At 37.7% G+C, this 26317-nt stretch overlaps 1 protein-coding gene across 1 annotated transcript in view; it reads left to right on the forward strand.

Moving 5' to 3' along the window:
• Window positions 1-26317, forward strand: part of SPHKAP (SPHK1 interactor, AKAP domain containing) — a 149432-nt gene that overhangs the window by 37947 nt on the left and 85168 nt on the right. The window contains exon 3 of the mRNA XM_012802109.2: window positions 3147-3254. Coding sequence (XP_012657563.2) covers window positions 3147-3254 — 108 coding nt within the window. The remainder of the gene's footprint in view (window positions 1-3146; window positions 3255-26317) is intronic.

A 26317-nucleotide genomic window follows, 5' to 3' on the forward strand; every position in this document is an offset into this window, starting at 1 on the left:
CAGTGGGAGGTGTCAGACCCAGGACCTAATCTCGCAGTGGGAGGTGTCAGACTCAGGACTGAATCTCGCAGTGGGAGGTGTCAGACCCAGGACTTTCACCAACCCCACCTCCACCTCTTGGTTTTTCATAAGGAAAATGTGCCCACTCAGCACACTAATTTCCTGAATGGCTCAGGAGAATTGTGTTTTGAACTCTGTCCCCTACCTGAGGCTGACCCAGGACAAGAATAAGTCAAACACTGATAAGTGACGGTTGATTTTTTCTGTTGACATTTTGTTGTAACCATGACACTATGTGCCCTGAATATGTTAGAATGTAGACAAGGGCCTGAATTTCGAAGGTGAGCTTTGGAATGACCAAGAAGTGTTTCTGGTCAGAAAATTAACAAAATTTCTTTAATAAAACTGCCCTGTCAGGTCTGATGCCTGTAGTTTAAGTTTCTAACGTGTTTATGATGGAGAGTCAATAAAGTGCTTGGTTTTATTGATGGGTGTTCAAAATTCCAAGGACCAAAGAGAGCATAGGAGCAGAAGCTTGGTGATCTCAGTTTGTCTAACGGTAACTTAGATAAATGTAAAAGCATCTTTTCCCTTCGGAAATTAAAATAGTGATAAGACTTGCCAAGTAGATCAATTAAATTGCATAATTTACATCACAAAAAAATCTCCTCCTATAAGGAAAATTTGACCTTAGAATTTCATTAATGAAAAACTAACTTTAACATAGAAGTCCATAAAAACGAAAAACTGCATTTTTCAGAAACACACACCAAATCTGACCCATTTGTATGGGAATGGAAGGCAGCCCTGTTTAGTAATTTCACACATAGCTCTTGGTGTCTTCAAGACCAGATCCAAAGTCAGACTCCAAACAAATTGGGCAGAAACCCCAATCTGTCTGGGTCTCAAGTTCTTCATCTTCAAAATGAGAATTTTTGTAGAGATCTTTATCTTTAAAATAATTCCTACCTTATAACGCTATAAGAAAAATAAGTATAAAAAAATCAGCACAATTCTCAGGAGATTCTAAATATGCACAAATAGTAGCTGTAACTATCCATGATACAAAATGCGTGGCTCACAATTACCCCTTAGACCACAATGTTTACTAAAGAAACTTTGCCTTAACCCATCTGAACACTTTCAATCCTCTAATTGCAGATGGAAGGCACCCATCTTTCTATTGTCCTTTGTGACTTCCCTCAAATAGCCGTGAGAGGATAACTTTCCATTTGTGTGGCTCAGTGTTTCACACGTAGCATCTCCCTGAATACCCCAGTGAACCCACCAGCTGGGTGTTATCCTCCCCATTCACAGATGTTGAAACAAAGTGAAAGTGACCTGCCCAAGGTCATCCCAGTTAGACTACCTAACCCATCCTCTTACACTTCATTCTGTGCTGGAATTAAAAGTAAGAGACAATACAGGATGTAGACTAGGAGCCTCTTCTACTGTGAATAATACTCATCTATGTCAATGGCTCTCAATGTTTGAACCCAAAATTCTTTTGCACTCTAATGGAAAAGCTTTCGTTTATATTGATTATACTTAGTGATATTTTTCATATAACAAATTAAAGCTGAGATTTTGATTTGTTTCATTTTCAAATACCAATGACAATTTAAAAATAGTGATAAATATTTTGTACAACCATGTTATGTCAATGTGTTTATGTTTTCCGAAGCAAAGCCTTTTAGCAAGAAGAATGACTTCCATTTAACATGTTTGAAAATCTCCTTCATGTCTGATTTAATAGAGGACAGCAGAGCCCCTCTAGCTGCTGCTACAGTCTGTTGAGCTATCACATATCATGTTGCCTCTGAAACACTCCACTGAATACTCGCGGGACAATGAGAATAAAAAGGACAAATAACGTCTTAGTATTATCATAAAAAATAGTTTGACTGCTGACCCCTCTGAAAGGCCTCAGGGGCCCATAGAGGTCGAAGCCCCCACTGCACTGGAAAATCTTTAAGTGAACTGAGAAAGTCCATAGCCAGTGCTAGTCTGCTGCAATAAGCCATGTTTATCCTTCAATTATCTCCCCATCCACACAGTGTTTCTTTGTGCTATTGCAGAAAAGAATGATGAAAATTTATCATCGCTTGGTAATAATAAACATTGAGTGGGAAAAGATTTAAAAGTAACGTCTAAAACAAAAATGTGTCATGATTATATTTGGTTAATTCTGTGCAGAGACAAAAGTTAACGTGCTAATGTATCTCCATTTTTACAAAACAAAAAACAACAGTCCTTTGTTGTGTGCGTACAAAGGAAATGTAATCGAGGTCTCAATCTCTTTGCGATTACATTTTTTATGTCGCCTAAGTGAACGTGGTCGTCCCATATTAGCAGACATGTACCCAAACAAAACAGAGAGTACTGTAGAAGCATTGGGAGTCTTAAGTAAGATGAGAACAAATTTATGTAGTTTTTGAATAATGTAAAGACACATTTGAAGTTGAATCATTTGGGTATTTATGATTTTATCTTCAAAATATTTTGGTTCCAAAATATGCTTGTTCTTTGCTTCAACAATCTAAGCCCAGAAATAGGCTTTGTAATCATGGTGGGTAATGTTAATTTCTGTATTCAAATTCTTTTGCCCTATCATGCTACTTCTTTATAGAAAATGGTTATTTGAATGCAACTTACTTCTTCCTAATACTTTTTAAACTTAATATAGTATCCTAGGTATTCTAGAAAGAAAATACCTTATTTCAAAGCTATATTAGCAGAGCTGAAGAAGAATCAATACTGTACCACCAAGAAAACCACTATATTTTTTAAATAGAAAATGTTCAAAAGAGTATGAAAGAATACTAACCCTAAGTGAAGTTTGATCCCTGTTGCCCAGCGCACCATACCCCCAAGTCATCATGTGATTACAGATTATCCAAAACACACACAGATGCTGAAGTTTCCAGCTGGTGGATTTGACAAGATCAGAAACACCAGCGTTAATATCAATCTATTCCTCCCACTCTCAAGTCAATATTTCACATACTTTATCATTGCTATTACGCTGAAAGTTTTTCTCTTGTATAGGATGCTTGTAGGAATACACCTGTAATTTTTTTTAAGAGTTGCTTAATTAAGTAGAAATCTTTGCCAAATAAGCACTGAGGTCTCCTTGGTCCCCCCAGGTCCTTCGCAGCAATAGCTTGCTTGAGTCAACAGACTACTGGCTGCAGAATCAGAGGACCCCCTGCCAAATTGGTTTTGTAGAAGACAAGTCGGAAAACTGTGCTTCTGTAAGTATACAGAATACTCGGGATATTGTCTGATAAAACAGGGAGATAGCCACCTGTGCTTATGACAAAAGTTTCATAATTGATTAAATATATGGTTGGAAAAGTATTATTTTGAATATATATAACTGAGTTATGTGGCCCGTTAACAACGTACACATCTAAGGTTTTTACTTTCATCTTGCTGATTTCAACAGGCAGATTAATTCAATACATTCTTTGAAAAGAGAAAAAAAGTTTATATTTTCAAGAGTGACTGATAAAAAGATTCAGAAATAGAACTGTATGATGAAAAATAAAAGACCATACAAGAGGTCTCTTGGGTTCTTTTCAATTTATTTTATAACCCCTGCTAGTAGGTATTTTTCTAATGTAAGAATTTGCTAAAAATGTTCCACCATTCTTATATGTTACCATGATTTGAAAGGCTTTTCAACCTAATACATGGGCATATTTCAGTGTAGTAGAGCTGAGCTTTACGTACAAAGCCTTCTTTGTCAAAGGAAAAGGTATTCCTGAAGATAAACAATAATTCCATAGCTTACGATGTGAGTGGATATTGTGATAAAATATGCTTCTTCCTGTGTGTTCCTCAAAGATGTATGTTTCGTTTCGATTGAAATCAGCTAGCTCTCATAGGGTCATGAGTGTAGAAATTGGGAAAGAATGTTTCCAGCAAGGAAAGAAATGTAATGTAATTCTCATGACTAAATTGAGAGCATCAGCTTGAGCTATTCCTGGAGGTAAGCTGCATGCCAGCATTTCTGTTAAAAGAAAAAAAAAAAGGAAGCTGAAAATGGGATGGGAGGCTTTTTATATATAATGAGCAGAATTAAAGAACCAGAACTGGCAGACAGAGGATGTAAAACATTTCACACTGTGCAAGAAATAGAGAGTCCATTCAACAGGCTTAAGTCGATTTCTTTGTTTAGGCAAATGATTATAATTCTGCTGTTTTTAGTACTTTTGATCCCTTATCCAGCAAACTGGTTTCTGGCGAAGAGTCACTGGGGAAAACGAAAAGGATTAGGTGACAAATAATTTACTTTTGATAGCTTGTTTGCAAATTTAATTCTGAATTGGAAAATTTAGGCATTTTCTAGCACCGACCCCTAATCACACAGTTATACATTGCGAAAGGGAGAGAAATGGAGAGGAAAAGCAATCAGTGATCACAATTTGGTCAAAGTTGACATTCAGACCGCTCCTATAGTAAAGATTCTCCAACTTAGAGAACTTGTGAGAGTTAGGGCACAAAAATTATACAGTGAAAAGCAAAGAGTTCTTCTCCAAACTTTGTGGTTTGGGGCTCTGGATTTTACGTCTACAATAGAAATGCTAACATTTATAGTCAAATTTTAAGGATTATCACTGGCTTTTCCTATGTGCAAGAAAACCCCTCTCTACTCCTCCTACCCATAGACTCAGATTTATATATATGTTTATTAAATCATAGCTGTGTACATTAATGCATTTATGGGGTACAATGTACTGGTTTTATATACAATTTGAAATACAACAAACTGGTTAACATAGCCTTCACCACACTTTCTTAATTATTGTGTTAATACATTTATACTCTACACTTAGTAGATTTGACATGTACCCTTGTAAAATGCACCATAGTGTGGTCCAACCAATTACCCTCCCTCTACCCATCCTCCCCCTCCCCTACTCTTCTCCTCTTCTGCCTTCATCTGGGCTGTAATTGGGTTGTAGCTTTCATATGGAAGTGTAGGTGATTATATATTGGTTTCATAGTAGAGCTGAGTAAATTGGATACTTTTCTTCAATTCTTGAGATACTTTGCTAAGAAGAATATGTTCCAGCTCCATCCATGTAAACATGAAGGAGGTAAAGTCTCCATCTTTCTTTAAAGCTTCATAATATTCCATGGTGTACATATACCACAATTTATTGATCCATCTGTGGGTTGATGGGCACTTGGGCTTCTTTCATTACTTGGCAATTATGAATTGGGCTGCAGTAAACATTCTGGTACAAATATCTTTGTTATAAAGTGATTTTGGTCTTCTGGATATATACCTAGCAGAGGAATTGCAGGATCAAATGACAGGTCTATTTTTAGATCCCTAAGTGATCTCCAAACTTCTTTCCAAAAAGAATGTATTAGTTTGCATTCCCACCAGCAGTGCAGAAGTGTTCCCTTTTCTCCATATCCACACCAACATCTATAGTTTTGGAATTTTGTGACATGGACTACTCTTACTGGAGTTAGATGATATCTCAAAGTGGTTTTGATTTGCATTTCTCTGATGATTAAGGATAATGAGCATGTTTTCATGTGTCTGTAGGCCTTGCACTTGTCTTCTTCAGAGAAGTTTCTATCCAATTCTCTAAACCTATATGGCTTTCTTAATGTTTTGTCCCTGATGACAACAGTGAGGTTGAGCTCAGTTATTCTCCATTTATCCTTTTCAAAAGGGGAAAATCTTACTAACAAATAAAAAGCATATTAGAAGACTTGTTTCCTGTCAGTAGTTTATAATAATCGAAACTTGCACAAACATGAAAAATTGAATTTAAAAACTTTTAACTCGTGGGAATAGAGAGCAGAAGGGTGGTTACCAGAAGCTAGGAAAGCAGTCGTGGTACGTGGGAGCAGGTTCAGGAGATGTTGGTCACAGTATACAAATTTTCAGTTAGGAGGAATGAGTACAAAAGATTTATTGCACAAAACAGTTAACAGTTAATAACAATATATTGTAGGGTAAGTGCAGTGGTTCATACCTGTAATCCTACCACTCTGGGAGGGCAAGGCAGGTAGATTGCTTGAGCTCAGGAGTTTGAGACCAGCCTGAGCAAGAGCGAGATCCCATCTCTACTACAAATGCAAAAAACTAGCCAGGCACCTATAGTCCCAGCTATTTGGGAGGTTGAAGCAAGAGGATCTCTTGAACCCAAGAGTTAGAGGTTGCTGTGAGCTATCATAACGCCCTAGCACTTTGCCCAGGGCAACACAGTAACACTGTATATCGGGGAAAAAAAAATAATAATACATTGTATTTTTGAAAAATACCAAGAGAATAGATTTTAAGTGTTCTAACACAAAAATGGTCACTATGGGAGTATTGCGTATTTTCATTACTGGATCCAGCCATTCCACAATGCTTAAATGGCATATTTAAAAACATTCTGTCATACACAATTAACATATTTGATTTTACTTTTCAATTTAAAAAAATAAAATGAGATGATAAAAAATAAAATTTTTGAGGACTCTAAACCTGAAAGAAATTTCAGGATCACTATGAAAAACTAGCCCTAATCTCTCAGAAGTGTTCACAGTCACTTTTTCTTAATTTCCAAATCCTCTTTCTCTCTGACATGGCACAGATTTCTGGGGTGAGTATATGAAAGTTAAGCCTCCAGAGTCTCCCGTTGCTGAGAGAAAGCTGTTACCTACCAGAGAAATAGCAGGGGACTGCAGGGGTGCTGGACCCAGACCAAGTGCTTGAGAGAAAAATAGACGCACAGAAAGAGAAGCCGCAATGGCCAGGGAAAAGTGCTTAAGTCCTTTTCAAAACCAGTTCTCCATAGCAGCATGAAAATGACAGTGTAACTTAAAGGGGAGGAAAGAGACTGTATTTTAAAATATATCCATATAAAAGTTTAATTTAAAAAAATAGTTTCAGAAAATCATGCCAACCCTACGTCTGCTTAAAAATAATCATGACAGGGTCCGAGGAACTGCCCCAGTGCTGTCCTGCTTCTGTGTTCTTTGTCCTTGTTCTCAATTCCAGAGGACCCAACCCAAGCTACAACTAATCATTCTTTAACTTATTTCTTCCTGACCAAAATTAGTAGCAGACTTTTTTTATATCCAGTTTTGACTGGTTTGGCATTCAGTACAATGGATTTATCTAATATTTAGATTTGTGGATCCTTAGAACTAAGGACCTCAGGGGTCCCATGGCTTTTGGAATTCAAGATAGCCACTTACAATTTGCACTGAAGAACAGTCTCAGGCTCGGAAAACATTCAGGATATTGTGCATATGTCTCGGGACAACTGTTCATTTCTGAGCACTAAACAATGAGTCTTCACTAGGGAACGACATTCATTTCATGGCTAGTATGAGGACTCGTAGTGAAGAGCAATTTAAAGTAGCTGGAAATACGATAGAGGCACTAACAAAGAGCCTTCAGTGGTTTCTCTAAGGGTTGTCAAATAGGAAAACTGTGATCATGTGTTTCTAAATAAAACTACCTGTTCTATATAGAATTCTATTTTCTTTCTGATTTGCCATTCAGAAAAACACACTATATACTAATCTTCAAGTTATGTGTTTGCTTTATAAATCTTAAAAAGAATGGAAATGAGGAAGAGGATAATGCAATTGTCCCAAACCCTATGGCTGAGACATTATCTTTACAGAGGTCCTTAAAACAAAGCGTAGCCAGTGGACTTTTCAGTTCTCTTGACTTAGTTTGTTTAGATTCGAAGCTAATAGTCTCTTTTAGTCCTCTCTTGCTTTTTGCTGTCTACTGGAGTTTAACTTTTGATTTTTCAGGAGGCATCTTTTGGTTTAATGTCTCATTAACTAAGTTACCCTGACCATTCACGTTATTTCTGTTCATGATGGTTGTCAGGCTCTTTCCCTACTGATCATTTTAAGACTCCCAGCTGTCACCCTCAAAACAAAGTATGCCTTCTTTCTAGTATACATTTAAATTGATGAATCATAGTGTTTAAAAATGTGTTATATTTGCAAGTAAGTAACTAAAGCTCTCCAGTAGGCCTCAACATTCTTTCTACCCATGATGTTGTGAAAATGAGATGTTTCACCACCGTTCTGGGGATCTTCTCTGCTCATGGGGCCCAGGGATGACAGTGACGGAATGAACTCTCAGATGACTGAGTTTTATGTTATATTATTTCTACAAAGATAGCTTGTATTTGATAAACAACACACTTGATAAGCTATTCTATGAAAGAATCTAGACTCACATGATCAAGAAAATACATAATCATAGAACTGTGGAGGGACATTTTAAATTATCTAGTCCAAATACCAAGTTTTCAAGCAGCTTCTAATTTTTTTCCTTAAAAATATTAAGTTTGGAACTTATTTAATTCTCTAATTGTAGACTTATAGAAAAATTACCAGAAGGGTGCAAATAGTTCCCTCTCTCCACCAACGCTAACATTTTGCTATAGTTGCATTATCTTTTTTTCTTTTTATGTGTGTGTATGCAAATACATATATATGTGCAATCATATAGATATAGATATAATTTTTTGGCAATTTTGGAGAATGAATTACAGACATGGGCTTGGCGCCTGTGGCTCAAGTGGCTAAGGCGCCAGCTACATACACCTAAGGTGGCGGGTTCGAATCCCCAGCCTGGGCCCACCACACAACAATGATGGCTGCAACCAAAAAATAGCCGGGCATTGTGGCAGGTGTCTGTGGTCCCAGCTACTTGGGAGGCTAAGGCAGGAGACTTGCTTGAGCCCAGGAGTTGGAGGTTGTTGTGAGCTGTGATGCCACAGCAGTCTACCCAGGGGGACAGCTTGAGGCTCTGTCTCAAAAAAAAAAAAGAATTACAGACATGATGCTCCCTTATCCCTACATACCTCATTATGGAATATAAATATTTAAAACAAGGATCAATCTCAAAACTACAAAAAGCCTTTTCCGGTTCTTAACTTAGTACCCACTATACGAGGACACTCTTTAAATACTGGACGTCCCCAAAGTTGCTGTATGTATATACATAGGTAAAATGAGAAATCGGAGCTAAATGTACCTGTATTTACAAAATACACATTACAAAATGTTATAAGTATTTATAAACTATTTCCCTATGTATATAATCTAAGAAGGGGGAGAGAGGAAGCTTCCAGGCCCCAGCACTGGAACTTCTCCCTGGCGGTTTCCTCTAGTGCTGCTCTTGGACAGCAAGTTCGTTTTCTTCTATCTTAATGTATTTCCAGGAGTTTTAATGCCCTTCCTCCTCCGATAGGTCCAGAAGGCATTTACTTTGAAGGCTTTCTTCTTAACACAGCTCTACACATAGATAAACAGATAAAGTCAGGCAGCCCTGAGCAAGAACCCTAGAAGCTGTCTGTGTGGCCTCTCCTCCTCCCAGGCAGTGGTTCCCGAGGCTCCCCAGCAGATCCAGCAGCTCTGGAAATGAAATATTTACTAAACCTTACAAAGCTTCCTGAAGCAAATGCATTAGGAAAGTCTTTTTAGTAGGAAGTGTGACGCAGAGGAACGGTGGAGAAGGGTCACTCACTGAGGTATTTGGGTAGCTCTACATCCATGGAGGGGGAGGAAATAAAAACCAAGAAACATGATAAATGAAATTGAGGAGCTTTTCATAAATGCAATAGAACCTCAGTAAGATGACCACCCAGGGGACTCTAACAAACTGTCAACATAAGGAACTAGGCCTACTGTACTGATAAGTCCGGTCTATAAAATCAGGTCGTGCTCAGTGTAGGGGGTGGCCAACTATGGAGGATTAATAATGTACTAATTTATAGTATATTAACATTAGTGGTATATAGATACTAACTGTAGTACAGGCCTTAGACCTAGTCTATACATTTATCATATCTCAGGTCCTCAAACTGTTAAAGAAAAACCTCTTTACAAGTTTATTTTTATTGAAAATTAAGTCTAAATTATATCTTATAGATAAAAAATATATATAATAAACATTGAGATCGTTAACTTGTTTTTTACTGACTGAAGGAATTATAACATATATCTGAGCATGAAATAACTAGACAGAGACTTCTCTAGTAGTAGGAGAAATAATTTAGAGGTAAATATAAGTTATCAATTGTATGACTATTTAAGCTTGATGCAACTGCAGAAACCAATTTTAAAATGTTTACACTTCAGTAAGTAACATAAACAAAATAAAAAACAAATGACAACTCTATTAAAAACATAAGCAATATAAAAAATAGAAAAACATGAGCAATATATCTGACAAATGCAAAGTGTTTATCTCAGTGCATAGCTTCTGTAATTTAGCATGGAAACCGAAAATTCCAACAGCAAAGCTGACAAAAGCCAAATGTAAGAAATTCACACACACACACACACACACACACAAAAAATAGCATACTCCTGAAAAATAAATCAGCCTCTCTGGTAATCAGATATAACTATAACTATGGTACAATTTATTCTGAATAAAGTGCTTAAGACTTCTTGAAATTATTGTACCCAAGATTGCTAGAGGCACAGTAAAGAGCACATGCAGACTCTGATATTGGGAGTGTAAATTGATAAGTTCGGTATTAATCCTTCTGGAGAAGAATTTTGTTATATGTTCTATTGAAACCTTTTAACGCAGCGGTTCTCAACCTATGGGTCACGATCCCTTTGTAACAATGAAAATACATCTGGCATATCAGATATTTACATAACAGTAGCAAAATTACAGTTACGAAGTAGCAATGAAAATAACTTTATGGTTGGGGGTCACCACAACATGAGGAACTGTATTAAAGGGTTGCAGCATTAGGAAGGTTGAGAACCACTGATTTAAAGCATTCATGCCTATTGACTCACTTCAGGGAATAAATTCTAAAGAAATGATCAGTTCCATGTAGACTGGTATAAAATACTGTTGATGCACAAAGTTGTGTATCTAAGACAACACAGTAGACAGACGTAGAACACGGATTCTGGAGTCAGACCACTTTGGTTTGAACCCCAACTCCTCCTCTTTCCAGCTATATAATCTTGAGCAAGTTTAATCTCTCTCTGCCTCAGATTCTTCCTATGCCAAATAGAGGTGATAGTTGTATTTATCTCACAGTTGGTAAGGATTAAAGGTGTCATCACTTATTCAATGCTAGAACAGTGCCTGCACACAGTAAGCACCAGATAAGCATTCAGTAAAATTAACATCTGTGATAGCAAGACTTAGAATCATATACCCAGCAGGACAGGAATGGGTAAACAAATTGTAGACGTCCACATCATGAAGACTTAACGGCCTTTATAAACCAAGTTTGCAAAAAAATATTTCAGCATGTAGAAATGAAGGCAGTTACACTATGTAACTGTATATAAAAGATAGGCTACAAGGTTGTGCATATACTAAACTGTAGATGTTAATGAACTTCATGAAGGAAGGAGAGACATCAAGAATAAGTGCAGTGATCTGGGCTTGAGCTCCCAGGTGCCTGGAGCCCCTGGGTGAGGGGCACAACTACACCTTGGGCTCTACCTAACAAATACAGACATTGTGACCTAATCATTTGTACCCTCATATTAATCTGAAATGTTTAAAAAAGTATTCAGTCAACAATTTATGAGACCCACAGTCCCCTACATAGCAATAGATTATTATTTCAACATGTAAACTTGCATTTCAAATACAGAATGCAATATTTTATGCGTCTTGACATTTTTGTGACTATAAAATACAGTTAGATGAATAGATTTGAGTACTCTCTTAAAATGTCAGCGTTTATAGTATTTCTTAACTAGGTTTTTAAATGGAGAAAGAATTTTAACAAAAGAATCCATGATTAAAATAGCTCAGAGTAGCTTTGAGTTTCACATTTTACACAATTTCTATTACTATAACAATTTTCCACTGAGGAGAAAGCTTGTCAATCAAGAAAAACCAACAGCAATAAACAATGTTTCTCATTAAAATACATTTAAGCATCAAGGATAATGACCTTATAATTTTCGATTTCTTTTTAAAACAATTATTTGTTTGAATACCATGTCTTTCTTAATTAGTTCTTCCAAAATCCCAGGAAAACAACTTAAAATTTTTTACCTTAGAGTCTCAAGGTTAAAAAAAAAAAAAATAGAAATTTGTGAGTTTGGCTAATGATCACCCTATGCTGTCTGCTTTTTAGTTTGGAGTCTTTGGAATATTATTTCTCTCTTTTGGAAAACTAGGACAAGCTCAACATAAAGGTTTATTAGGAAATGGAAAATTACTTAAGGAAGAAGCAGAATTTCTGCCTGTCTATAGCGGGTATTATACTTTATCATAGACCGGAGGCAGCCTTCACCTTACATTCCAGACTGCACCTGGCACATTGTCTGACTCACAGAATCTGTCCTGTAATGTTGGTAGAATTTAACTGCATATGTGTAAATACACACACATACACACACACCCCTAAAGTCACCATACACAGGGAAAACCAGAAATCATAGCTAATGGGAAATTAGGTACTTTATTTATAAAATACTCACTATAAAATTTTATGAAGAGTTGGCTAACACAGAGGGAATATTTTGTAAATACTTTGTACAATTCATATAAGCTATCTGGACAGTATCCAGCCATGGTTCTCACTATTTTCCAGATTACCTGGCTGCGTACTTTCTGGACAGCCCTCATGTGTGTTTGTGTGTGTGTTTCTGTTTACACTGAGGCACAAGTAAGCGGTGCAACCCAGCCATGAGAGACTGACCCAAAAGATCAAAACATACACATGAATCTGATTTTCTCTTCTAATTCTTCTCCTGCCATGGGGTCATCACTTCTTTGTGTTCATCTTGCACTTCTACCTCCCGCTAGCAGGTGTCATAACGTCATGTTTGCTGAAGCTCTGTGCAGAAGCCTGACTCCTTATTCCATATTGCTTTTCTTGGTCCATTTTCCGCCTAACTCCTGGCTTTAGCCACACTGATGTGCTCGCAGTCACCATCTGTAGCCTGCAGAATTATTTTCAAGTACCCATGAGGGACACCACCTGAGCCCCTCAAAAATGTCCCAAATTCAACATAACTGAAGGTAGGTGTCCAAAAATATATTCTGCTTCCCCCAATCGGGGGTAGGGGGGGTTGAGACAGAGTCTCACTTTGTTGCCTTCGGTAGAGTGCCATGGCATCACAGCTCACAGCAACCTCCGACTCTTGGCCTTAAGCAATTCTCTTGCTTCAGCCTTCCAGGTAGCTGGGCCTACAGGTGCCCGGCTATTTTTTGTTGCAGTTGTCATTGTTTTCCAACTGGCCTGGGCCAGGTTCAGACCCGGCTCCCTCAGTGTATATGGCTGGACCCATAACCACTGTGCTATGAGCACTTTGCCTGCTTCCCAAACTTTTATTTCTATTGTTGCAATCTATACATTTTCTCCAGACAAAATGATCCTTAGAATCACACTTTCTCCATCACCCTCCATCTCAAATTGATTAGCAAAGCTGTCTGGACTTTTCAATTCTGGCTATGCCTTTGAAGGTCCAATGTTACTGTTTTATTGCCTAAAAACCCGCATACATTTCTAAATATTTAATATGCAAAACCAAAAGCAAACAAACACTCACAGAAAAACAAGCGATCCTAACAACCTTAAAATGTTTCTGTTCTCTTTTTCTCCTGAAATCCTGCAGCCCCTAATTCCTAGATATATTTTAAGGTTCTAGTGGTTTGAATAACTAGATTCTCCCAGACCCCTGCTGCCACCTCCAGCATCACATAATCCCTCCAGGGGTTGCTGAGTCAGTCCGGTATCTAAATCAAGAACCATGGCTCTTGTTTTTAATGGAACTGGATCTTAACTTGAAAGGCGCTGATTCACCCTCTTTATCCTAATTTTTAAAATGCCATGCAAAATGCCAGGCCAACGAAAAACACTTTGACACTGGCACATTTTGACTTTGGAAGCACTCTCACAGTCTTCACTTGTCAGAGACTAGTGAGAGCACCGAATATAAACTACCAAGAAGAGGACGTGTTTACACCATATGTTAAACAAGCAGAATGTACAAGTGTCCTCCTGTCCTGCCAAGCTAAGTGACTAAGCTTCCATTTGTAAAAATCGCAGAACCTAAAAGCTGTACAAACCTGAGAAGATATAGAGCCCATTCTGCGCATTACTCAGGTAAGAAAACAAAATAGCAAGGAAGGGAAGGTATTTCTCAAGGCTGCAGAGTGAATCAGGAGCAAAGCCGAGTCTAAAACCCAGATTCACTGGCTCTTAATGCAGTGGTGCATCACTTCGTCAATATTCTGATGTATCTCTCCCTCGCCCCACCCCCAAATATTTTAAAAACGTCACAAAAGGTGCAGTTTCTTCATTATAGGATTATCATGTTTATTTGAGGCTTAAAAGATTTGCATTCATCCAAGGTGAGGACCTAAAATTAGTATTATTGAAAAGCTCCTATATTTAATTTTTTGATTATTTTTAATAGATGGAATATGGTCCACTTTGTGTGTAGATTGCTCTCAGGTCACACCTAGTCATATCACCCACAGGAATAAATTCCATTAAGATCTGACATGTCTCTGCTATCAAGCCAGAGTCACATTGTCACCAGGGATCCCATGAGGCAATGACTACATTTAATTATCCAGCTGGCATTTATCTGGTCAGGATGTGCACACCACAGTGCCAGAATCTCAGAGGGCTCTAGCAATGCAGGCAAAACAGATTTCTGTATCTTAAGAAATCCACAGTTATAGTAAAATGACTTCAGCATAGTGTAAAAATTATGGCTCAGAGGAAGATGACAAATTAGTGTTAAAAGTAAAGGGTGAGGAGAAGTCAGTGCGGCTTGGTTACAGGAGAATAAAAACATAATCATAGAGTACAGGGCATTATAGACAGGCCTTGTAAAATGTGTAGGGTTTAGGTACACGTAGATGTAGAGAGAAGGTAGAATCAGAGAACAGGCATGTTTTGAGGAAGGCCCAAGAGTTAAAAACATGGAATAAACACAGAGAACAGTGTGAGGGAGGACAGGTGGCAGAACAGGACTGAAGAGGCGGAAACCCCACCGGTGAGTGAGATTGAGATAATCTGATAATGACCTTCTCCTCCAGATAGTAACAAGCACAAATGAATCTTCTCGCCTGGGGTCCAGCTTGGTCCCCACTCTGTCCTCCCACCCAACATACACACAACAGAAATGGCTGGGTTGACAGTGTGAGGCCCTTTGTAGTAAATTTAAACAGACCTTTGAGACTTTGTCACCAAACGTACTTGATATTTTTACAAACTCTTTTGGACATGCCAGGCCCCATGGCAGCAGCATCTCCCAGGAGAAAAATGTCATAAAACGTAACATGAGTAAGAAATTTTAAAAAATGAGTGATCCAAAATAATGAAAAATGGGCTGGGCATGGTGGCCCATCCCTGTAGTCCTAGCACTGTGGGAGGCCAAGGCGGGTGAATTGCCTGAGCTCAGAGGTTCGAGACCATCCTGAGCCTGAGCTGGAGTGAGCCAGAGTGAGACCCTGTCTCTACCAAAAAAAAAGCTGGGCGTTGTGGCAGCACCTGTAGTCCCAGGTACTTGGGAGGCAAAGGGCAAGAGAATCACTAAAGGAAGAAAAGAAAAAAAATTTAAAAAAAGAACTTCAAAACTAAGATGAGTGAAAGCTAGTTGAAATTGAAAGCAAAATTAAAAAAATAATAAAAATTAAGACTAAAAAACATAAAATAAAATGAAGTCAAAAACCCTCGCCTTGCAACAGTGCAACTTACTGGCAGGCCATGCAGAGAAGGAGATGAGTTTTACATTATACAACCAAGGCTGCCCGTGACTCTAAATCAACCCCACCGGTTCTAAGGCCTTTGGAAAATTTGGACAAAGAATCCCCAGAGAGAGTCACCGTAACATTGCTCACTTTATTTGTTAAGTCAATCTTATCTTTATAACAATGAGGTCCCTACAGCTGTTTTTAGAAATGTCCCTAATGCTGACTGATGGCTAGATGCAAAAGTACAGTCAGTGAAAGCCCTTCTAAGTGTCCACATACAAACTCGCCCAGTGCTGGCTAATCCAGGAAGAAGAGGGAGTGTAACCAGGCTGAGTTTTTGCTGTGAGGTCCAGAAACCCCTGAAATCGATGAAAATATTGAGTGTGTGTGTAGATATGAATTATTCATCAGCTTCTCCAAAGTATCTATTACTAGCAAATATATTAGAAAGCAGTAATCCGAAGAAATAAACCTTGCAGATTTAGGTATTTCTTCACTAGATCTTTTTAGGTTGGATGGCAGGGAATTAAAAGTTAAATTATCTGAAAAATATCCAGAATGAATGTTTGCAGGCAAAACTTAATCTGTTCTCAAATCACAGTGCTAATGTGCAGAGTGCAGAGATTTAATATAAAAATCCGATTTTTTTCCTCTCTTTTAAAGCCAAGACTAACAACAGTATCTCTGCTGGTCAACATGTCATCAAGCATCCAGAGCTGAGGACAGCTTATCCCCTGGGGTGGGGTGTGCACATGGCAGCTCACCAACAGCCCCCAAAATATCCACAATAGCCTCCAAACGGATGCCAGGAGCTACTGTCCTCCCCAACACACACACACACACACACGCTATGAGTAATACATGTCTAAAAAGTGACTATATCACCTTTACCATCTTTTTGAGATATAGTCTACATCCTACATTGCACCTGTTTAAAGAGTACAATTCAATAACTTTTAGAATATGGATGTAGTTGTGGGTCCATCCCCTCAATCAATGCTAGGACATTTTTGTCACCTCAAATACAAACTCCACATTGCTTAGTCATCGCTCCCCAAACACACCTGCCTCCTTAGGACAACTGCTAACCTACTTCCTGTCTCCATAGATTTGTCTAGTTTCTGTTTCTATAAATTTACCTACTCACAAAAATTGAATCATACAGTAATTGGCCTGTGTGTCTAGATTCTTTCACTTACTGTAATGTTTCCGGGTTGGTCTGTGTTGTATTATACATCAGTTCTTCATTTCTTTTTATTCCCTTGTTGGTGGGAATTTAAATTATGCTTCTGCTTTTGGGCTGTTACAAATAATAATGTTACAAACATTAGTACAAATTTTGTGTGGACATATATTTTATTATTCTTGGGTATAACCATACAAGTAGGATTTCTTGATCATGTGGTAACTCTGTGTTTAACCATTTGAAGAACTGCTAGAGTCTTCTCCAAAGCATCTGCACTATTTTATATTTTAACCAGCATCGTATGAAGGCTCTAATTTCTCCACATCATCACCAAAACTTGTTACTGTCTGTCTTTTTATTATGGCATTCCTAGGGAATGTAAAATAACTCACTGTAGTTTTGGTTTGTGTCTCCCTGATAGCTAATAATATGGAGTATTTTGTGTGTGTGTGTGTGTCTATTATCCATTTGTGTATATTCTTTTGGAAAAAATGTCTATTTAGATATTTCACTTTTTTTTTTTTTCCTAGAGACAGAGTTTCACTTTGTAGCTCTTGGTAGAGTGCTGTGGTGTCACAGCTCACAGCAACCTCCAGCTCTTGGACTTAGAATTTTGCCTTTTTAAAATTGAGTCATTTATCTCTTTACTCCTGAGTTGTGAAAGTTGTTTATAAAACTGAAGAAGTTCCCTTATATTCCTAGTTTTTTCACTATTTTTAACATGAAGAGATATTGAATACTAAAAATTATTTTTCTGTGTCTGTTAACATGATCAAAGCAAATTGATGAAGGAGTTGAAAAATATAAAAAGTAAATAAAAAACATATCGGGAGATTTGTCTCCTTTCTCTTATTAAGATGGTATATTGCACTGACTGATTTTTGGATTTTAAATCAACTTTGGATTCCTGGGATAAATGTCACTTAATTGTGGCATATAATCCACCTTGTAGATAATTGGATTTGATATTAATTCATTGAGAATATTTGCATTTGTATTTATAAGAAATGCTAGCTTATATTTTTCGTGAAATATTTGTCTAGCTTTGTATCAGAGTAATACTAGCATTATAGAATAAGATGACATTTATTCCTTTTCCTTTCATTTTCTGGACAAATTTGTAAAGAATTGGTATCAATTCTACTTTGAATGTTTAATAGAATTTGCCAGTACAGATATCTGGTACTTGGCTTTTCTATATGTTAAATTAATTAATTATTGATCCAATCTCTTCTCTTTTGTGATATTATTCAGATTTTCTGTACTTATTAAGTCAGATTTAGTAGTTTGCATTTTTATAGAATTTCCCCCCATTTTATCTAGGACATTTAATTTTTGAGCATGTCATTGTTCATAGTATTCCCTTCCACAGGAATGCCTCAGAAACTCATGGGTTCCGTACCAGAGTTACAGAATAAATATCACAATAATCGGGTGGAAGAAATCTTTTAGTTTCTTAGTGCACATAAAAGTTAAGCTTGTACTATGCTATAATATCTTAAGTGAGCAATTGCCTTGTGCCTGTAAGATAAATGTACAAAATTTATTTTAAAATACTTTATTGCTTAAAAAACATGCTCACAATTTTCTGAGCCTTCAGCAAGTTGTAATCTTTTTACTAGTGAAGAGTCTTGCCTCTGTAGACGTAGCTACTGATTGAATGATGACAATGTTAGAGGCTGAAGTTTCAAGTAGCTGTGGCAATTTCTTAAAACAAGACAACAATGATGTTTGCGGCATTCATTGACTGTCCCTTTCCCACACGATTACTCCGTAGCATCCAGCGTTCGATAGCATTTTACCTGCAGTAGAACTTCAGTAATTGGAATCAATCCTCTGGAAACTTGCCTCTGATTATGCAACTAAGTTTATGTAACATTCTAAATTCTTTCTTATCATTTTAACAATGGTCACAGCATCTTCACCCGTGGATTCCATTGGAAACAGTTCCTCATTCATTCAAGTTTGATCATTGGATTTCAGCAATTCAGTTGCATCTTCAGTTTCCACTTCTAATTTTCTTGCTATTTCCTCCTCTTGAATCCCTCCAAGTGATCCACGAGAACTGAATATTCCTGTTGATGATGATATTTTTACCTCCTCCCATGAATCTGTGAATATTCTTAATAATATATTGAATGGTAAATCCCTTCCAAAAGATTTTTTTATCTACTTTTCTCAAATTTCTGAAAATCTAAATTACTCCTTGATCCATGGACTAGAGAATGATGTTGTGTCAGCAGTCATGAAAACAACACTCATCTCCTTGCACATCTCCATTAGAGCTCTTGGTGAATATGTACATTGCCAATGAGCAGTAATATTTTAAAACGAATTTATGTTTTCTGAGAAACAGGTATCCAAATGGGCTTTAAATACTCAGCCAACTATACTGTAAACAAATGTGCTGTATACAGGCTTTGTTCTTCCATTTACAGAGACAGGCAGAGGAGATTTAGCACAATTCTTAAAGGTGCTAGAATTTTTGTAATGGCATACAAGCATTGGCTACAATTTAAAATTATCAGGTGCATTAGCCTCTGATGCAACAGTCAACCTGTTCTTTAAAGCTTTCAATGTAGGTGTTGACATCTCTCTACCTATAAAAATCCTAAAAGCATCTTCTTCCAGTGGAAGGGTATTTTATCTACTTTGAAAATCTGTTTTTAGAGCAGCCACCTTCACCAATGAACTTAGCTAGACCTTTTGGATAACTTGATACAGCTTCTACGGGAGCACATGCTGCTTCACAACTTGTATGTCATGGAGATGGCTTCCTCTTTTAACCTGATGAACCAACCTCTGCTCATTTCACACTTTTCTTTGCAGCTTCCTCACCTCTCTCAGCCTTCATAGAATTGAAAGGAGCTAGGGCCTCACTCAGGATTAGGTTTTGGCTTAAGAGATGCTATGGCTGGTTTGATCTCCTATCCAGACCAGTCAAACATTCTGCGTATCAACAATAAGTATCTTTCACTTTCTTATCATCTTATTATTTGTGTGTTCACTGGAGTAGCACTTTTAATTTCCTTCAAGAACTTTTCCTTTGCATTCATAACTTGGCTACCTGTTTGTGCACAGGCCTAGCTTTCAGCCTTCCTTGGCTTTTGACAAGCCTTCCTTACCAAGCTCAATCATTTCTACCTCGTAAAGTCAGAAACATGAGACTTTTCCTTCTGTGTGAACATTTAAGGTGATCAGTTGAGCCAATTTTGATATCGTCATGTCTTAATGAATAGGGAAGCCCAGGAGCATGGCCTGCTGGAGGAGTGGTCAGAACACACACCACAGTTATCAATTAAGTTCACTTCCTATATGAGTTCAGTTCATGACTCTACTCTTTGATAACAGTCATGGTAACATCAGAGATCGCTTGAAATGTTGTAAGAATTATCAAAATGTGATAGAGAGATGTGAAGTGAGCACTTGCTGTTGGGAAAATGTAGCTAATAGACTTGCTCAACTCAGGGTTGCTTCAAGCAAATAAATCTATTTCAGGTTGTATTAGTTCTTCTCAGTTTATATTGCCTTTTTTTTTTTTTTTTTTTTTTTGTCCTGTGTTTGGGTCACATGTTCCTGGTTGTTTGGTTTGTTTTGTTTTTGGCCGGGGCCAGGTTTGAAACTGCAAACTCCGGTATATGGGGATGGCACATCACTCCTTTGAGCCACAGGTGCTATCCCACACATGTTCCTGTTTTTACATATCATGGTTTTTTGGTTGAAAACTATTATTTTAGATAATATCCATATTGTCTATATCTAACGATTCTGGATACTGATCTCTCCTCCCCTCTTTCCAGGGCTTATTTCATGGGTGCTTATTTTTTTCATGTGTTTATTGAATTTGGCGAGGCTATTTTAGTGAAGTCTATTTCCCCACACAGTGCAAAGTCTTTGGTATCTCCTCAGAGGACATAGCCTTGAAACTCTGCAGTCATCTAGAACTCTCCTAGACTTGCCTTAGCTGACTTTGACTCCATCTTTCCCTAATCTAACTTCCCTTCCCTTCCTTTCCATCCCCTTCCCTTCCTGTCCTGTCTGTCACATCTCCTCCCATCCTGCCGTTCCCCTCCCCTCCACATCCCTTCCCTTCCCTTCTTTTCTCACAAGGTCTTGCTCCCTTGCCCAGCCTGGCAGTGGGGTCATCACAGAGTTGTCTGCTCATTTTGATATTATACCCTTGACTGTTAAATTTCACTATTTACCATGATCATTCTATTGTTTTTAATGATGCCCTGGGGTATACATTGCTCAGCAGTCTGTTCCAATTACATTTCAGCAGGAGTTGCTTTTGAAACTTATCTTCTGATCCTATGAGGGCTTTTCCAAGCTGTCTCTTCCCCTGGTTCTGATTAGTGAACTAGCTGGCCTATGCTTTAGCTTTTTGCTCTTAATTAAGAAGTGCTATTGTTTTTGAGTATCCTTAGGCTTGAAATTTCCCAGATTGAGTTTCAGATAAACTTGGTTCCATGCAGAGAGCTTCAGAGATCTCTTTTCTCCCAGGCAAACTCTCCGAGACACTGGGGACAGTGGTGTCCTCAGTGCACGGCTGGCCTCTCCTGGTGTAGAAACTCTTCCCTCAAGCAAGTGTGAGTGAGGGTGGCCCTGGTGGTATTACCCTGCCATATCTGGGGTGATACCTCAGTCTTATGGAAAGGGCCTTAGTATCAAAAAAGAGCCCCCCCAATATATTGGCTGTACTCAGCAGGAATTTAGCCTCTTCAATTCAGAGTTGAAGGAGCTGAGAAATGCAGGTATCATCTGGTTCTCAGTAAGATCTGGGAATTCTTGCTTGGGAGGTGAAAGAAGGGGAAGTGTGATGCTTTGAGATACACATCCCAAATGGAGCACCTCCAGAATGGTGCCACAGGAAGGGAGGCAGGGGAAGGAGGTCAGGGGCTGTGGTTTGAATGTCACAGACTGTCTGTTCTAGGGGAGTTTTAGTAGATCTTCTTGAATCAACGTTTCTTTATTTTCTCTATGGTCTATGGCAATTGCTAGACAATTAAAATATTTGTTTTCATAGTTTTGGCCAATGTTTCTTATTATGCCAGGAATGAGCTCCCTACACAGTCATTCCAGGCTGGAAACCCACTCCTTTTTTTTTATTTCCAGCTCATTTCACTTTCTATTACCTGCCTGGCCCTTGGAGATGTTCAGTTTATGACTGAGGCAGGGTTTGCAAACCCAGAGTCAGCAGTTTTGCGTCTTCAGTTGAAGGCAGCTTAATATCCCTTAACATTCCAGCCACAGCTGACATTCTCTCATGAAAGTTGGGGCATCTGATGTCCTTGAGGAGAAACAGCTCCCTTTTTTTTTTTTTTTTTTTTCTGTTGGGGATTCTTTGAGAGTACAAGAAACCAGGTTATACTAATTGCATTTGTTAGGTAACATCCCTCTTACAATTGTGTCTTGCCCCCAAAAGGCATGTGACACACCAAGATCCTACCCCCTCCCTCCTTCTCTCTGTCTGCTCTTCCTTTCCCCACTCTTCTCTCTTTCTTTTTCTCTCTGCTCTCCCCTTCCCCCACCCCTACCATGGACAATTGTCATTAATTGTCCTCATATCAAAATTGAATGAATAGGACTCATGCTTCTCCATTCTTGTGATGCTTTACTAAGAATAATGTGTTCCACTTCCATCCAGATTAATACAAAGGCTGTAAAGTCTCCATTTTTTTTAATGGCTGAATAATATTCCATGGTGTACATATACCACAGCTTATTAATCCATTTAAGGGTTAGTGGGCATTTAAACGGTTTCCACATTTTGGTGATTGTAAATTGAGCTGCAATAAACAGTCTAGTGCAAGTGTCCTTATGATAAAAGGACTTTTTTCCTTCTGGGTAGATTCCCAGTAATGGGATTGCAAATGAGAGGTCTAATTTGAGTTCTTTGAGGGTTCTCCATACTTCCTTCCAAAAAGGCTGCATTAGTTTGCAGTCCCACCAGCAGTGTAAAAGTGTTCCCTTCTCTCCATATCCAGGCCAGCATCAGCATTTTTGAGATTTTGTGATGTGGGCCATTCTCGCTGGGGTTAGATGGTATCTCAGGATCGTTTTGATTTGCATTTCTCTAACAATTAGGGATGATGAGCATTTTTTCCTATGTTTGTTAGCCATTCGTCTGTCTTTTTTAGAGAAGGTTCTATTCATATCCTTGCCCCATTGATATATGGGATTGTTGGCTTTTTTCATGTGGATTAATTTGAGTTCTCTATAGATCCTAGTTATCAAGCTTTTGTCCAATTCAAAATATGCAAATATCCCTTCCCATTGTATAGATTGTCTGTTTGCTTTGGTTGTTGTCTCCTTAGCTGTACAGGAGCTTTTCAGTTTAATTAAGTCCCATTTGTTTATTTTTGTTATTGTTGCAATTGCCATGGCAGTTTTCTTCATGAAGTCTTTCCCCAGGCCGATATCTTCCAGTTTTTTTCCTATGCTTTCTTTGAGGATTTTTATTGTTTCATGCCTTAAATTTAAGTTCTTTATCCATCTTGAATCAATTTTTGTGAGTGGGGAAAGGTGTGGGTCCAGTTTCAGTCTTTTACATGTGGATATCCAGTTCTTCCAGCACCATTTATCAAATAGGGGGTCCTTCCCCCACTGTATGTCCTTATTTGGTTTATCGAAGATTAGGTGCTTATAAGACGTTAATTTCATTTCCTGGTTTTCTATTCAATTCCAAATGTCTATGTCTCTATTTTTGTGCCAGTACCATGCTGTCTTGGCCACTATGGCCTTGTAGTACAGCCTAAAATTGGGAATGCTGATGCCCCGGATTTGTTTTTACTACTAAGAACTGCCTTAGCTATACAGGTTTTTTTCTGGTTCCATACAAAACACAGAATCATTTTTTCCAAGTCTTCAAAGTAGGATGTTAGTATTTTCATAGAGATGGCATTGAATTGGTAGATTGCTTTGGGAAGTATAGACATGTTAACAATGTTGACTCTTTCCAGCACTTAGCATGATATGTTCTTCAATTTGTTAATATCCTCTGCTATTTCCTTTCTTACGGTTTTATAATTTTCTTTATAGAGGTCCTTCACCTCTTTTATTAGGTATATTTCTAGGTATTTTATTTTCTTTGAAGCTATGGTGAAGGGAGTTGTGTCCTTAATTAGCCTCTCATCTTGGCTGTTATTTGCTTGTACAAAGGCTACTGACATGTGGACATTGATTTTATATCCTGAGACATTTCTGTATTTTTTGATGACTTCCAGGAGTCTCATGTTTGAGTCTTTGAGGTTCTCTAAGTATAAGATCATATCATCAGCAAAGAGGGAGAGTTTGACCTCTGCTCCCATTTGGATGCCCTTTATTTCCTTCTCTTGCCTAATTGTATTGGCTAGAACTTCCAGCACTATGTTGAATAGTAATGGTGACAGAGGACAACACAACCTTGTCTGGTTCCAATTCTAAGAGGAAAAGCTTTCAGTTTTATTCCATTCAATAAAATATGAACTGTGGGTCTGTCATAGATAGTTTCAATCAGTTTCAGAAATGTGCCACCTATGCCTATACTCTTCAGTGTGCTAACTAGAAAAGGATGCTGAATTTTATCAAATGCTTTTTCTGCATCTATTGAGAGGATCTTATGGTCTTTGTTTTTGCTTCTGTTAATACAGTGAATAATGTTTATGGACTTGCATATGTTAAAGCAGCCTGGGATGAAACCTACTTGGTCATGATGTATGACTTTTTTGATGATAAGCTGCAATCTGTTGGCTAGGATTTTGTTGAGAATTTTTGTATCTATATTCATTAGTGAAATTGGTCTGAAATTCTCATTTTTAGTTGGGTCTTTTCCTGGTTTTGGCATCAAGGTGATGTTTGCTTCGTAGAACATGTTGGGGAAGATTCCTTCCTCCTCATTTTTCTGGAATATTTCTGCAGCATGGGAATAAGCTCTTCTTTGAAAGTTTGATAGAATTCTGGTGTGAAGCCATCTGTACCAGGACATTTTTTTGTTGGAATATTTTTTATTGTTTCTTTGATCTCAGTGCTTGAAATTGGTCTGTTCAGGAGGTCTATTTCTTCCTGTTTAATTCTAGGGAAAGGGTGTGATTCCAAATATTGATCCATTTCCTTCACATTGTCACATTTCTGGGCATAGAGTTTCTGGTAGTATTCAGAGATAGATGATCTCTTGTATCTCTGTGGCATCAGTGGGTATTTCCCCTTTATCATTTCTGATTGAGGTTACTAGAGATTAGACTTTTCTATTTCTAGTTAGTCTGGCCAAAGTTTTATCTATTTTATTTATTTTTTTAAGAAACCAACTCCTTGTTTCATTAATTATCTAAATTATTCTTCTGTTTTCAATTTCATTGATCTCTTATTTATTTTTGGATATTTCTTTTCTTCTGCTGGGTTTAGACTTAGATTGTTCTTTTTCCAATTCCATAAGATGGCTTGTGAGTTTGTTGATGTGCTCTCTTTCTGTTTTTTGAATGTAGGCATCTAAAGCAATAAATTTTCCTCTCACAACTGCTTTTGCAGTATCCCACAGATTTTGGTAGCCTGTGTCTTAATTGTTGTTATGTTCAAGGAAGTGAATGATTTCCTCTTTTATTTCTTCCTATACCCAACTGTCACTCAACAGAACGTTGTTTAGTGTCCATGCCTTTGTGTGTGGTTTTTGTTGGAGTTGAGTTCCATCTTTAGTGCCTTGTGGTCTGAGAGGATACAAGGTAAAATTTCAATTCTTTTGATTTTGTTGAGGTTTGTTTTGTGTCCTAGGATATGATCAATTTTGCAGGATGTTCCATGGGGTGATGAGAAGAATGTATATTCTTTATCTTTGGTGTGGAGTGTTCCATATACATCCATCAAGCACAGTTGTTCTAGGGTCTCTTTTAAGTCCCTTATATCTTTGTTTAATTTCTGTTTAGAGGATCTGTCCAGCTATGTAAGAGGAGTGTTAAAGTCCCCTGTTATTATGATGTTGTAGGATATCATATTTTTGCTCAGACTAAGTAAATCTGTTTCAAGAATCTGGGAGCATTTAAGTTTGGTGCATAAATATTTAGAATTGAAATGTCTTCTTGTTGTATTTTTCCCTTGACCAGTATAAAGTGACCATCTTTGTCTTTTTTGATGTTAGTTGCTTTAAATCCATGTGCATCTGAAAATAAGATTGCAACCCTGCTTTTCTTCTAAGTTCCATTTGCCTGAAAAATTGTCTTCCAACCCTTAACTCTGAGTTTTAATTTGTTTTTTGAAGCTAGGTGTGTTTCCTGCAGACAGCAAATGGATGGCTTGTGTTTTTTAATCCAATCAGCCAATCTTTACCTCTTCAGTGGGGAATTCAAGCCATTAACTTTTATTGGATAATTGATAAGTATGGTAGTGTTCTATTCATCTTATTTTGTGAGAGTCCATTGCTTAGTTTTATTTTTTGCATCAGTGTGGAAGTTAGGTTCTGTCCT

Source organism: Otolemur garnettii, unplaced genomic scaffold, assembly GCF_000181295.1.
Source record: "Otolemur garnettii isolate 467f Iridium unplaced genomic scaffold, OtoGar3 scaffold00013, whole genome shotgun sequence".
NCBI lineage: Eukaryota > Metazoa > Chordata > Mammalia > Primates > Galagidae > Otolemur > Otolemur garnettii.